Below are 15,847 nucleotides of genomic sequence, written 5' to 3'. Positions count from 1 at the left end.
GAAGTGTGAAGATAAAACATGATCTTTAATAGTGCAAAGATGAGAAATACAATTCAAAGACTCTGTAAAAAATATATGCTCATTAAAAAAACTGACAAATGTTATTGGGAAAACATAACTCAAATGTTTTTGCCTCCAAATTAAGCTTTAGGATTGTGCCGCTTCAGCAATACGACCAGCCCTCCCTCGCTTAGTACATACGTCATCTACTACCTTTTTTGGTCTCAACGTATATGAACAGTGCCGTCAAAAAAATTAAAAAGGGAGACAGAAAGGATCCCTCAGAGTTCTGATCCCTCCCTGAGTTCTGAGGTGAGATTAATCAATTAATGACACTTTGGCTTAAAGTCAGTGCATACCATTCTTCCTTTCCTCAATACACGTATCATTTCATATAGAATCCTCTCAATCCTTCAATCATTTCAAAATAAAAGTTTAATAATTCAGCGGTGGAGATTCGAAAGATCGATCCGTCATACTACAATCTCGATAGGGTTTTCTTCAGGGGCAGGTACATCAAGGCAGGAATGGTGACGTCATTATTAAATGTGGGATCCCCGGGCTGTCTACGATTGGTTGGTTTACAGGAAGCCGGGCGGGATGGCGTTGTCGAGGTCGTGGTGGTGAAAGTGGGCCGGCCCATGGAGCTTGGCGTTGCCGTGGAACTGGCGATGTTTGACCGGCGGGAAGACGTACAGCATGACCACGCCGCTGGGGTTGACCGACACCGTGAACTCACTGGTGTCCTCCACGGTGCCCACCTTCCCCATGAACACCTCGTACATCTGCAGGAGGAAGGGCAGCCGAACCGGGGCCGAGGGGAAAAAACAGAAGACAAAAGAAACCGTGAGTCAACAGTCGTTCTCCTCCTTGTTCCCCCGGGCTTCGTCGTCCCGTGGCGAGCCGTAGCGATGAGGGGTCGAGCAGGAGGGAAGGCTCAGCGTTTGTCAAAGGCGATTGGCGACTTTGGATGATCTCGGCCAATCCCGACTTTCCGACGTGCTTCATGGTGCATGTCTGTCGACGGATTACAAAAGATTGCCCTGGCACTTCCCTGTCTAGGATACACTGATGTACCCTGGCTGTTCCCTTACTTACTATGCATTTGGATACAATGCAATCGAGGACACAGCCAGAGATTTGGGAAGCAAGTAAGAGTGGCGTAAGAGTGACTAGATTGGTATTGGAACACAGCCGTCTACAGTGTTCCAATACACAGCCAATCACAGCCAATACTAGAAAACGTCCCATGATGCATTGGACCGTATGAGACTAGGCACAGAACCTGATGAATGACCTGAGAAAAAATTGAAAGGAAAAAGAAAAAAACGGACTTACCTTGTAGATGCCGGTGGTGTAGTTGAGTTTGCTCAGAGATATCTGGTAGCGGTAGGGCATGTCATTACGCCGACTGAAGAACACCAAGGCGCTACCGTTGTCAGACAGGGGGCGCCAGTACACGTCTATACCACTCTTATCCTGGGGAGAGAGAGTGACACAGCGATGAAGGTGGGAGCCTGGTGCGTCAGTGTGATGATGAGTCAGCAAGTCAAAACTACCACTAAATGCACCGTCGCGATTTATTATTTTTTGCTAAAAACGCCACAAGCAAATTCCTCACCTGCAGCAGGCAAAAAATAACCTCACCTGCAGCAGGCGTTTTCCTTGGACGCCCATGGGGTCCTGGCTGATCCTTATGATCGCCTTGTTCTGCAGGATGGCGCGCGCTCCACTACTGATGGTGCGCAGGTCGTTGGACATGAAGAGGGGGGCGGCCATGATGGCCCACAAGGCCATCTGAGATCGTGATTGGTCCGTGCTAAGGCCAAAGTTACCAATGATCAACTAGAAAATGAAAGAAATAGAAAAAAAAACATTTCGATACTTTCGGCAAGTAACAATAAGTAATATGTATTTAAAGCCAACGGCAAATGGTGAACAACATAACATAACATAGTTGGATCATAAGGGTGGGTTTGTGTGTGTGTTAGAGCGAAGGCCATACCATATCAGGGTCGTTCCACTTTCCCGGCCCGGCAGCGGGTCCAACAATGTCCTGGTTTTTGAAGAACCAGTCGGAGATGCTCAGGACGCTATCCCAGGAGTCCTGGATGTCCCCGTAGTTCCTCCACAGGTTGCAGATCTCCCCCAGCTGTGTGTAGTTCACCTGGGAGGACATTACATGACACTGCATCTCCTTTCCTTGTCTTTTCTTCCTTTTATTATTAAGTGTAATCTGTGTTGTCTTTTCCCCATCTCACAGACAAGCAGGGCGTGGCTCAATGATTTCTTCCGGTTTGTTTGACTCCACAGGTCCCTTAAGACAAGCTCAGACTCCCGTCAGATACAGTCAGGTCAATGCTATTTGTTTAGCCCGTAATCCCCGCTGCAGTTACAGGATACTGGGGGCACGAGAACGAGAAGGTGAACCGGAACTACATTAACAAGCCTAGAATGCAATACCTTCGGTGGAAGACCACCCTGGTAGGCGGGCCAACTGCAGGAGTAGGCAATGGGACGGCCTGTAGCGTTCAAGGCCTTTGACATGCGAGGGTAGCCTATTGGGAAAGAGAGGATTCTATTCTAGAAACACTCAATGGGTACCATCAAACATATTCACAATAACAATTTTAAAAATAGCACATAGGATCATCTTTACAACCACTAAGTACTACAACCCTCTAAAAGGTGCTTGCACACCGCCGCGCGGCAACCGCCCTCATCGCCGCCTCGCTGAAAGAGGGTTTAGCGCGGCGGTGTGAAGGGCCAGGCGTTTTCAAAAGCGGCTGCTGCTGCTGCCGCCGCCGCCGAAAGTTTCAACACGGGGAAAGTTGAGCGCAGTGTTGTTTTCGTCAGGCAAGACGAAAACGAAAATGACGTCGTCAGACCCCTTTTTTCCATGACGAAAATGAGACTAAGACGAACGTCACCAAAGCCATATAAAGACTAAAATGTGACGAAAAATGTAGAAATTTTCGTCAGACGAGAACTAGACGAGACTAAATTGTTAGTGAGTGGACGAACTAAGTTTCAAAACATGCTTTTTTCCCGCCAACTATAATATGCGTGCAATGTCAATCAAGAGCTCAGACATCAGAAATGGAGCCAGCTGCTTGTCCTAACAGTCACGCCCCCATCACACACTAAAAGCCTCGCTCGCGCGCAGCTGCGCCTGCACGCACACGGCACACAGAGTTTTCGTCTGACTAAAACTAGACTAAAACCTTTTGAGTTTTCGTCAGACTAAAACTAGACTAAAACTTTCAAAGATAGAAATGACTAAAATGGGACTAAAACTAAGAAGCATTTCGTCAAAAAGACTAAGACTAAAACTAAATCTAAAATGCCTGCCAAAAACAACACTGGTTGAGCGGTAGGGCAAAATCTGTGCGCGTTCACGCGGGCGGCGGCAACCGCTTCCTGGTTTTCCGCCGCTTTTTGTAACCGCCTCCCCTCTGCCGCCATTCCCTCATTGAAATGAACGGAGGCGGCGAGTTGCCGCGCGGCGCGGTGTGAAAGCAGCTAAACAAAGAAGTTCTCTCCCACAATCCTTCCTCGTCTCCCCTCAAGGCCTTCCTTACCTTCGGCCTGTACGCTCTCGTTGGAATAGCAGCCGTCCAGCTTCAACATGTCGACCCCCCAGTCGGCAAAGGTCTGGGCGTCCGTCTCGATCTGGTCCAGGTTGGTGCCCGGGTATCCACCGCAGGTATGTGTGCCCATGTCGCCGTAGATGCCCAGCTTGAGGCCCCGGTCGTGCATGTAGCGAGCTAGATTGGCTATGCCCCCAGGGAACCTGGGAAACAAGGGGTTCTGTAAGACATCTTCCTCGCTGCTTTGCACACGTCAGCACCGTAGTATTTTAAGATGGCGGTGTTTATATGCCGACAGAAGGGGGACGTTTAAGGATGAAATAGTATAATTATAACTTCTTAACATATCGGTAAAAAGGCTGGATGTTTTGGGTTCGAACCCTTAAGTTTTGGGTTCGGACCCTTAAGTCTGACGCTTGGTAGGGATGGGTTTAAACAAATCAACATGAGAGTGAAGAGAGTTCAGGAAAGAAATATAAAAATTATTATAAACACATGTACAATGTAAGATAACGATACATTCCTTGTTTCATTCTTCATCTTACCTAATATCTTAACTTTATCTAAGTTTTAGGCCGAATCAAATATATCAAATCACACCTTCATCTTTACTCCACTTGAACACATTAAGTAACTTATCTTTCCTTTATTGCCCTCTTGTGCTGATGAAACAAACAGACATTACACCCCCACTCCCCAACTCATTCTTATCGCTACTGAAACATTAAATGTGAGTTGTATGTGTGATTTGTGATCCGAATCTTTGACCTCCTCGGTTATATGACATGTCCTGCAACAACCGTCTGGCTGACTGACTGACTGACTGACTGACTGACTGACGCTTTATTTTTGTGGTGCCCCCCCCCCCCCCCCCCCTCCTTCCTCGCCTGTGCAGAGGAAGTGCCTGTACAGCACATACCGCTTTGGGTCGGCCTGCAGTCGTCCCTGCTCGTCTCGCTCCATGGAGGACCAGCAGTCGTCTATGTTGACGTAGACGTAGCCTAGCTCCCTCCAGCCGTCCTCCGACAGCCTGTCGGCCATGTCCTTGAAGAGGTTCTCACTGGGGGGGGAGGAAGCAGAGCATCACCGGTTAACGAAGCTTTCATAGCGGCCAGAATTTTTGGGCCAGGGTTATACCGTATGTTTATATAGAAACATACATTTAAAACAGAAGCGGCATTTTATGGATTGGCCAATGCAAAATACTTGCAAAAAAAGCTAAACTGATAAGAGTAGGAAGGACTGCATAGTACAGGCCTACATGCTATGGAGTAATACTCATTCATAATATTTGTGCTTGCCTGATGCAGTTCTTGGGGTCTCGCTCACAGTCAATGTCACAGCGATATCGTTCCCATGCCAACCAGCCCATAGGAGGGGTCCTCATCAGTCCATTGTCCAGGGCCAATGTACACACAAGTGCTGAAGCAAAAATTGCCACGGCCAGGTGCATTTCTGTAACACATTAATGCTAATTAATAATAACACTGCAAAACAATGTCTTCCTTTGTTGAGCTACAGTAACAGGTGACTTTTTTTTTGACAGGGTGTGACCCGATGTAATGCAAGGTGCTTTCAGATAACCCAAACAGAACCAACCAGCCAGGCGACTTTTTGCAACGGCTCATTGATGTTAATATCTTCCGTTCTGAGAGTAATAGCGACTATGAATGCGAGAAATGCAACAGTTGCAAAATAAATAATGAATAGTTTAAATTTATATTGCGACTGAGAGGAGAGGTTCGACCGATTGGCTCTGTGTTTCTGGTTTCTTCTTGACTTGCACAAAGTCCTTCCAAAAATAATAACAGCACTCTGTCTACTTACTCGTTACTCCGAGGGTTCGCCGACGGGTCCACAAATAGCGTTGGACGGTGAAAGACAACAAAAACGTAGGCGCTCCCAATTCGTCACAGCCTTTTATATTATGCACCGGGGTTTCAATGAACACCACGGTTCAGACAGCAGTTAAGCATATACGTATATATAAAAAAAAAGAAGTAATGGATGAGGAAGTGGACGTCACGTGATATCTGTGGTCACGTGACAAAGCCCTTGCCATCAGCTGATCAGGGCCTTTGTGGAAAACGTCATCGGGTCAAGGAGAGATGAAAATGTGCTTCCTTTCGAACATAGGAAAAGACAGCGCTGTTTAAAATGAATTCGACTCGACTTTTCCTAACCGACGTCATTGCGCGACGGGGAGTAGGCTATCGCTGACCTCTAGCTTTTCTATGGTGGAACTACAGTTTTCCAAAGTCAACAGGTGTTTTGACTCAAAGTTTTGAGTTACCCCCTATTTTTTATTCGATACATTTCAACAGTGTTACCCCTTATGGGTTTTTCATGACGACAGATAAAAAAAGACAGTATTACCCTTTACGTTTCATTTGATAAAAACAACAGTGTTACCCCTTATGTTTTTTTCCCATGATGACTGATGAAAAACAACAGCGTTACCCCTTATATTTTATTTTACAAGGACAATTTTTTTTTTTCATGACGACCAATAAAATACGACAGTGTTACCCCTTATATTTTATTTGACAAAGACAACAGTGTTATTACCCCTTAATTTTTTTTTCTTGACGACCAATACAAAACAACAGTGTTACCCCTTAACATTTTCACCCTTAACATTGACGGCTCCACCATCACCCCCCCCAAAATCCGTACTGTTCCCTCCCCTAATGTGTCTCAGCTGTTCCTCGTTGTGTTTGTTATTTAAGCCCTCGTGTTTCCTTTGTTCCTTGTGCTGTCATTGTGGTTTGCTGTGGTTGTTAGTCCTGCGTGTGCCGTGTTCCCTGTCGTCTCCCGAGTTCCCTGTCGTCTCCCGAGTTCCCTGTCGTCTCCCGAGTTCCCTGTCGTCTCCCGAGTTCCGAGTTGTCTCCCGAGTTCCCTGATTCCTGTGCCTTAGCCTTTAGGCCTGAATAAAGTGCAGTTTTCCCTGAAACCGTCTGCGTCTGGGTCCTACCTGCCTGCCTGCACCCTTAGCCCCCTTAACAGAATGACAGCAACAACATTGGACCCAGCGGACGATCAAGCTAGCCGTGAGTGGGAGGATTTATTTGAGTTCTTAGGGAAGGCAATAGATCGCTGGGAGAGTTTGGGGTACCACCCGGTTCCTCCTGGCACTCCAGCTCCCGCACTGACTCCGGTCCCCGAGCCCTGTCCGGTTCCTGAGCCCACTCCTCGCCTTCCAGAGGGGCCTCTTCGCCTGCTTGAGGTGGTCCGCCCTCCGCTCCTGCCTGAGGGGGCCCGCTCCCTGCTCCTTCCAGAGGGGGACCGGCCTCCGCTCCTGCCTGAGGGGGCCCGCCCCCTGCTCCTTCCAGAGGGGGACCGGCCTCTGCTCCTGCCGGAGGGGGTCCGCCCTCCAGACCGTCCAGGGGAGGCACGCCCTCCGCTCCTGCCTGGCCTTCCACCAGAGGGGACCCGCCCTCTACCTGGCCTTCCACCAGAGGGGACCCGCCCCCTACCTGGCCTTCCACCAGAGGGGACCCGCCCCCTACCTGGCCTGCCTCCTGAGGGGACCCGGCCTCTACCTGGCCTGCCTCCTGAGGGGACCCGCCCTCTACCTGGCCTTCTTGAGGGGACCCGCCCTCTACCTCGCCTTCCTCTTGAGGGGACCCGCCCTCTACCTGGCCTGCCTCCTGAGGGGACCCGCCCTCTACATGGCCTTCCTCCAGAGGGGACCCGCCCTCTACCTCGCCTTCCTCTTGAGGGGACCCGCCCTCTACCTCGCCTTCGCCGGCCTCCTGAAGGGTTCCGCCTTCACCGCTGCCGGCCTTCTGAGGGGGTTCTTTGCCACTGCAGGTCTCCTGAGGGACTGAGCCCTCATCTTCCTTGCCGCCGGCCTCCTGAAGGGTTCCGCCTTCCCTCTGCCTCTGCTTGCCCCCCAGGCCGTCCGCCTGAGGCTCCCTGCCATGCCCTGGGGCAGTTTTCTGGCCGCCCGCCTGACGTCCCTCGGCTCTGCCCCAGTCCATTTATTTTTTTTGATTCCCCCCTCCTGGCGCCCCTCCACCCACCCGTTTTGGGTTTGACTTTCTTCATGGTTTTGCTTGTCGTGGGTCGCCTGGGAGTCGACCCTTAAGGGGGGGGTACTGTCAGGGTGTGTGTGTTTCCCTGTGTTTCCCTCCTGTGTTGATTACTGTTCCCTCCCCTAATGTGTCTCAGCTGTTCCTCGTTGTGTTTGTTATTTAAGCCCTCGTCTTTCCTTTGTTCCTTGTGCTGTCATTGTGGTTTGCTGTGGTTAGTTGTGGTTGTTAGTCCTGCGTGTTCCGTGTTCCGTGTTCCCTGTCGTCTCCCGAGTTCCCTGTCTCCCGAGTTCCGAGTTCCCTGATTCCTGTGCCTTAGCCTTTAGGCCTGAATAAAGTGCCGTTTTCCCTGAAACCGTCTGCGTCTGGGTCCTACCTGCCTGCCTGCACCCGCAAGCGCCTTAACAGTTACCCCTTATGTCTTTTTTCATGACGACCAATAAAAAACCAGTGTCACCCCTTATGTTTTTTTTCATGACGACCAATAAAAAACAGCGTTAACCCTTGTGTTTTTTTTCATGACGACCAAAGAAAAACAACAGTGTTGCTACCTATGTTTTATTTGAAAAATATCGACAGTGTTACCCCTTATGTTTATTTCATGTCGGCCGATAAAAAACAACGGAGTTACCCCTAATGTTTTTTCCATGTTGACCAATAAAAAAACAACAGTAGTACCCCTATCGACGTTTATGCGGGGATCCGAACCTGAGCTGTTTAGAGTGTTAACCTCCAAACTTATCAATGCACCATCAAGACACCTAGTACAGTCAACACAATGGTTATACTTGACTTTATAATTCGCATGAAACAGACATAAGAGTCTTCCAACAGAGGTCATCAACTGGACTTGAACGCCGGGCTCCAGGGGTTTATCTCACAGCTCTCTCCACTTCCCACTGAGATTAGTAATTTAAATATGTCTGTGGTTACATATGACATATGTTTTTTTCATGTCGACCAATAAAAAACAACAGTGTTGCCCCTTACATTTTTTTTCAAGACCAATAAAAAACAGTGTTACCCCTTGTGATTTTTTTGACAAAGTCAACAGTGTTACCCCTTATGTTTTTTTTATGACGACCAATAAAAAACAACAGTTACCCCTAATGTTTTTTTTCATGACGACCAATAAAAAACAACAGTTTTACCCCTTATGTTTTTTTTCATGTCGACCAATAAAAAACGACAGTGTTACCCCGTATGTTTTTTTTCCTGACGACCAATAAAAAAAAACAGTGCTACCCCTTATGTTTTTTTTCCTGACGACCAATAAAAAACAACAATGTTACCCCTATGTTTTTTTTCATGACGACCAATAAAAAACCACAGTGTTACCCCTTATGTTTTTTTTCATAACGACCAATAAAAAACAACAGTGTTACCCCTTATGTTTTTTGCCATGACGACCAATAAAAAACAACAATGTTACCCCTTATGTTTTTTTTCATAACGACCAATAAAAAACAACAGCGTTACCCCTTGTGTTTTTTTTCATGACGACCAAAGAAAAACAACAGTGTTGCTACCTATGTTTTATTTGAAAAATATCGACAGTGTTACCCCTTATGTTTATTTCATGACGGCCGATAAAAAACAACGGAGTTACCCCTAATGTTTTTTCCATGGTGACCAATAAAAAACAACGGTAGTACCCCTATCGACGTTTATGCGGGGATCCGAACCTGAGCTGTTTAGAGTGTTAACCTCCAAACTTATCAATGCACCATCAAGACACCTAGTACAGTCAACACAATGGTTATACATGACTTTATAATTCGCATGAAACAGAGATAAGAGTCTTCCAACAGAGGTCATCAACCGGACTTGAACGCCGGGCTCCAGGGGTTTAGCTCACAGCTCTCTCCACTTCCCACTGAGATTAGTAATTTAAATATGTCTGTGGTTACATATGACATATGTTTTTTTCATGTCGACCAATAAAAAACAACAGTGTTACCCCTTACATTTTTTTTCATGACGACCAATAAAAAACAACAGTGTTACCCCTTGTGATTTTTTTGACAAAGACAACAGTGTTACCCCTTATGTTTTTTTTATGAAGACCAATAAAAAACAACAGTTACCCCTAATGTTTTTTTTCATGACGACCAATAAAAAACAACAGTTTTACCCCTTATGTTTTTTTTCATGTCGACCAATAAAAAACAACAGTGCTACCCCTTATTTTTTTTTTCATGTCGACCAATAAAAAACAACAGTGTTACCCCTTATGTTTTTTGCCATGACGACCAATAAAAAAGAACAATGTTACCCCTTATGTCTTTTTTCATGACGACCAATAAAAAACCACAGTGTTACCCCTTAAAAAAAATTTCACGGCGACCAATAAAAAACAACAGTGTTACCCTTATGTTTTTTTTTATGTCGACCAATAAAAAACGACAGTGTTACCCCTTGTGATTTTTTTGACAAAGACAACAGTGTTACCCCTTATGTTTTTTTTATGACGACCAATAAAAAACAACAGAGTTACCCTCAATGTTTTTTTTCATGATGACCTATAAAAAACAACAGTGTTTCCCCTTATGTTTTTTTTCATGTCCACCAATAAAAAACGACAGTGTTACCCCTTATGTTTTTTTTCCTGACGACCAATAAAAAACAACAATGTTACCCCTTATGTTTTTTTTCATGACGACCAATAAAAAACCACAGTGTTACCCCTTATGTTTTTTGCCATGACGACCAATAAAAAACAACAATGTTACCCCTTATGGTTTTTTTCATAACGACCAATAAAAAACAACAGTGTTACCCCTTATGTTTTTTTTCATGACGACCAATAAAAAACAACAGCGTTACCCCTTATGTTTTTTTTCATGACGACCAATAAAAAACGACAGCATTACCCCTTGTGTTTTTTTTCATGACGACCAAAGAAAAACAACAGTGTTCCTACCTATGTTTTATTTGAAAAATATCGACAGTGTTACCCCCTATGTTTATTTCATGACGGCCGATAAAAAACAACGGAGTTACCCCTAATGTTTTTTCCATGTTGACCAATAAAAAACAACAGTAGTACCCCTATCGACGTTTATGCAGGGATCTGAACCTGAGCTGTTTAGAGTATTAACCTCCAAACTAATCAATGCACCATCAAGACACCTAGTAAAGTCAACACAATGGTTATACTTGACTTTATAATTCGCATGAAACAGAGATAAGAGTGTTCCAACAGAGGTCATCAACCGAACTTGAACCCCGGCCAATAAAAAACCACAGTGTTACCCCTTAAAAAGATTTTCACGGCGACCAATAAAAAACAACAGTGTTACCCCTTATTTTTTTTTGACAAAGACAACAGTGTTACCCCTTATGTTTTTTTTTATAACGACCAATAAAAAACAACAGTGTTACCCCTCATGTTTTTTTTCATAACGACCAATAAAAAACAACAGTGTTACCCCTTATGTTTTTTTTCATGTCGTCCAATAAAAAACAACAGTGTTACCCCTTATGTCTTTTTTCATGACGACCAATAAAAAACCAGTGTTACCCCTTAAAAAAAAAATCACGGCGACCAATAAAAAACAACAGTGCTACCCCTTATGTTTTTTTTCATGTCGACCAATAAAAAACGACAGTGTTACCCCTTGTGAATTTTTTGACAAAGACAACAGGGTTACCCCTTATGTTTTTTTTCATGACGACCAATAAAAAACAACAGTGTTAGCCCTTATGTTTTTTTTCATGTCGACCAATAAAAAACAACAGTGCTACCCCTTATTTTATTTTTTCATGTCGACCAATAAAAAACAACAGTGTTACCCCTTATGTTTTTTGCCATGACGACCAATAAAAAACAACAATGTTACCCCTTATGTCTTTTTTCATGACGACCAATAAAAAACCACAGTGTTACCCCTTAAAAAAAAAATCACGGCGACCAATAAAAAACAACAGTGTTACCCTTATGTTTTTTTTCATGTCGAGCAATAAAAAACCACAGTGTTACCCCTTAAAAAAAAAATCACGGCGACCAATAAAAAACAACAGTGTTACCCTTATGCTTTTTTTCATGTCGACCAATAAAAAACGACAGTGTTACCCCTTGTGATTTTTTTGACAAAGACAACAGTGTTACCCCTTATGTTTTTTTTCATGACGACCAATAAAAAACAACAGTGTTACCCCTTATGTTTTTTTTCATGTCGACCAATAAAAAACAACAATGTTACCCCTTTTGTTTTTTTCCATGACGACCAATAAAAAACCACAGTGTTACCCCTCATGTTTTTTTTCATGACGACCGATAAAAAACAACAGTGTTACCCCATATGTTTTTTTTCATGACGACCAAAAAAAAACAACAGTGTTACCCCTTATGTTTTTTTTCATAACGACCAATAAAAACAACAGTGTTACCCCTTATGTTTTTTTTCATAACGACCAATAAAAAACAAGTGTTACCCCTTTTTTTTTTTTTCATGTCGTCCAATAAAAAACAACAGTGTTACCCCTTATGTTTTTTTTTATGACGACCAATAAAAAACAACTGAGTTACCCTCAATGTTTTTTTTCATGACGACCAGTAAAAAACAACAGTGTTACCCCTTATGTTTTTTTTCATGTCGACCAATAAAAAACAACAGTGTTACCCCTTATGTCTTTTTTCATGACGACCAATAAAAAACCACAGTGTTACCCCTTAAAAAAAATTCACGGCGACCAATAAAAAACAACAGTGTTACCCCTTATGTTTTTTTTCATGTCGACCAATAAAAAACGACAGTGTTACCCCTTGTGATTTTTTTGACAAAGACAACAGTGTTACCCCTTATGTTTTTTTTTATGACGACCAATAAAAAACAACAGAGTAACCCTCAGTGTTTTTTTTCATGACGACCAATAAAAAACAACAGTGTTACCCCTTATGTTTTTTTTCATGTCGACCAATAAAAAACAACAGTGCTACCCCTTATGTTTATTTTCATGTTGACCAATAAAAAACAACAGTGTTACCCCTTATGTTTTTTTTTATGACGACCAATAAAAAACAACAGAGTTACCCCTAATGTTTTTTTTCATGACGACCAATAAAAAACAACAGTGTTACCCCTTATGTTTTTTTTCATGTCGACCACTAAAAAACAACAGTGTTACCCCTTGTGAATTTTTTGACAAAGACAACAGGGTTACCCCTTATGTTTTTTTATGACGACCAATAAAAAACAACAGAGTTACCCTCAATGTTTTTTTTCATGATGACCTATAAAAAACAACAGTGTTTCCCCTTATGTTTTTTTTCATGTCGACCAATAAAAAACGACAGTGTTACCCCTTGTGATTTTTTGGACAAAGACAACAGTGTTACCCCTTATGTTTTTTTTCATGACGACCAATAAAAAACAACAGTGTTACCCCTTATGTTTTTTTTCATGTCGACCAATAAAAAACAACAGTGCTACCCCTTATTTTTTTTTTCATGTCGACCAATAAAAAACAACAGTGTTACCCCTTATGTTTTTTGCCATGACGACCAATAAAAAAGAACCATGTTACCCCTTATGTCTTTTTTCATGACGACCAATAAAAAACCACAGTGTTACCCCTTAAAAAAAAATTCACGGCGACCAATAAAAAACAACAGTGTTACCCTTATGTTTTTTTTTATGTCGACCAATAAAAAACGACAGTGTTACCCCTTGTGATTTTTTTGACAAAGACAACAGTGTTACCCCTTATGTTTTTTTTATGACGACCAATAAAAAACAACAGAGTTACCCTCAATGTTTTTTTTCATGATGACCTATAAAAAACAACAGTGTTTCCCCTTATGTTTTTTTTCATGTCCACCAATAAAAAACGACAGTGTTACCCCTTATGTTTTTTTTCCTGACGACCAATAAAAAACAACAATGTTGCCCCTTATGTTTTTTTTCATGACGACCAATAAAAAACCACAGTGTTACCCCTTATGTTTTTTGCCATGACGACCAATAAAAAACAACAATGTTACCCCTTATGGTTTTTTTCATAACGACCAATAAAAAACAACAGTGTTACCCCTTATGTTTTTTTTCATGACGACCAATAAAAAACAACAGCGTTACCCCTTATGTTTTTTTTCATGACGACCAATAAAAAACGACAGCATTACCCCTTGTGTTTTTTTTCATGACGACCAAAGAAAAACAACAGTGTTCCTACCTATGTTTTATTTGAAAAATATCGACAGTGTTACCCCCTATGTTTATTTCATGACGGCCGATAAAAAACAACGGAGTTACCCCTAATGTTTTTTCCATGTTGACCAATAAAAAACAACAGTAGTACCCCTATCGACGTTTATGCAGGGATCTGAACCTGAGCTGTTTAGAGTATTAACCTCCAAACTAATCAATGCACCATCAAGACACCTAGTAAAGTCAACACAATGGTTATACTTGACTTTATAATTCGCATGAAACAGAGATAAGAGTGTTCCAACAGAGGTCATCAACCGAACTTGAACCCCGGCCAATAAAAAACCACAGTGTTACCCCTTAAAAAGATTTTCACGGCGACCAATAAAAAACAACAGTGTTACCCCTTATTTTTTTTTGACAAAGACAACAGTGTTACCCCTTATGTTTTTTTTTATAACGACCAATAAAAAACAACAGTGTTACCCCTCATGTTTTTTTTCATAACGACCAATAAAAAACAACAGTGTTACCCCTTATGTTTTTTTTCATGTCGTCCAATAAAAAACAACAGTGTTACCCCTTATGTCTTTTTTCATGACGACCAATAAAAAACCAGTGTTACCCCTTAAAAAAAAAATCACGGCGACCAATAAAAAACAACAGTGCTACCCCTTATGTTTTTTTTCATGTCGACCAATAAAAAACGACAGTGTTACCCCTTGTGAATTTTTTGACAAAGACAACAGGGTTACCCCTTATGTTTTTTTTCATGACGACCAATAAAAAACAACAGTGTTAGCCCTTATGTTTTTTTTCATGTCGACCAATAAAAAACAACAGTGCTACCCCTTATTTTATTTTTTCATGTCGACCAATAAAAAACAACAGTGTTACCCCTTATGTTTTTTGCCATGACGACCAATAAAAAACAACAATGTTACCCCTTATGTCTTTTTTCATGACGACCAATAAAAAACCACAGTGTTACCCCTTAAAAAAAAAATCACGGTGACCAATAAAAAACAACAGTGTTACCCTTATGTTTTTTTTCATGTCGAGCAATAAAAAACCACAGTGTTACCCCTTAAAAAAAAAATCACGGCGACCAATAAAAAACAACAGTGTTACCCTTATGCTTTTTTTCATGTCGACCAATAAAAAACGACAGTGTTACCCCTTGTGATTTTTTTGACAAAGACAACAGTGTTACCCCTTATGTTTTTTTTCATGACGACCAATAAAAAACAACAGTGTTACCCCTTATGTTTTTTTTCATGTCGACCAATAAAAAACAACAATGTTACCCCTTTTGTTTTTTTCCATGACGACCAATAAAAAACCACAGTGTTACCCCTCATGTTTTTTTTCATGACGACCGATAAAAAACAACAGTGTTACCCCATATGTTTTTTTTCATGACGACCAAAAAAAAACAACAGTGTTACCCCTTATGTTTTTTTTCATAACGACCAATAAAAACAACAGTGTTACCCCTTATGTTTTTTTTCATAACGACCAATAAAAAACAAGTGTTACCCCTTTTTTTTTTTTTCATGTCGTCCAATAAAAAACAACAGTGTTACCCCTTATGTTTTTTTTTATGACGACCAATAAAAAACAACTGAGTTACCCTCAATGTTTTTTTTCATGACGACCAGTAAAAAACAACAGTGTTACCCCTTATGTTTTTTTTCATGTCGACCAATAAAAAACAACAGTGTTACCCCTTATGTCTTTTTTCATGACGACCAATAAAAAACCACAGTGTTACCCCTTAAAAAAAATTCACGGCGACCAATAAAAAACAACAGTGTTACCCCTTATGTTTTTTTTCATGTCGACCAATAAAAAACGACAGTGTTACCCCTTGTGATTTTTTTGACAAAGACAACAGTGTTACCCCTTATGTTTTTTTTTATGACGACCAATAAAAAACAACAGAGTAACCCTCAGTGTTTTTTTTCATGACGACCAATAAAAAACAACAGTGTTACCCCTTATGTTTTTTTTCATGTCGACCAATAAAAAACAACAGTGCTACCCCTTATGTTTATTTTCATGTTGACCA

The 15,847-nt window shown here is 42.1% G+C and overlaps 1 protein-coding gene across 1 annotated transcript; it reads right to left on the bottom strand.

The window, feature by feature from the left end:
• Window positions 1–5,576, bottom strand: LOC132449640 (alpha-N-acetylgalactosaminidase-like). Its single transcript, XM_060041397.1, has 9 exons — window positions 5,418–5,576; window positions 4,892–5,045; window positions 4,510–4,650; window positions 3,582–3,793; window positions 2,464–2,558; window positions 2,006–2,167; window positions 1,648–1,845; window positions 1,339–1,479; window positions 1–785 (listed from the first exon to the last, which is right to left on the bottom strand). The coding sequence occupies exons 2-9, from the start codon at window positions 5,041–5,043 to the stop codon at window positions 582–584; spliced, it is 1,305 nt and encodes a 434-aa protein (XP_059897380.1). The 5' UTR covers window positions 5,044–5,045; window positions 5,418–5,576; the 3' UTR covers window positions 1–581.
• Between the last annotated feature and the right edge of the window lie 10,271 nt (window positions 5,577–15,847).

The sequence above is a fragment of the Gadus macrocephalus genome, chromosome 21, assembly GCF_031168955.1.
Source record: "Gadus macrocephalus chromosome 21, ASM3116895v1".
NCBI lineage: Eukaryota > Metazoa > Chordata > Actinopteri > Gadiformes > Gadidae > Gadus > Gadus macrocephalus.
Note: the sequence above shows the minus strand (reverse complement) of the source record. Positions and strands in the feature narration are given on the sequence as shown.

What these genes read in the sequence shown, in the direction of transcription:
- LOC132449640 (XM_060041397.1), bottom strand. Translation starts at nt 5,043, where the DNA reads ATGCACCTGGCCGTGGCAATTTTTGCTTCAGCACTTGTGTGTACATTG. An exon ending in GACCCCAAGAACTGCATCAG is followed by an intron (nt 4,651 to 4,891) that starts GCAAGCACAAAT and finishes CTCCCCCCCCAG; the next exon opens with TGAGAACCTCTTCAAGGACA. An exon ending in CGAGAGCGTACAGGCCGAAG is followed by an intron (nt 2,559 to 3,581) that starts GTAAGGAAGGCC and finishes CTTTCCCAATAG; the next exon opens with GCTACCCTCGCATGTCAAAG.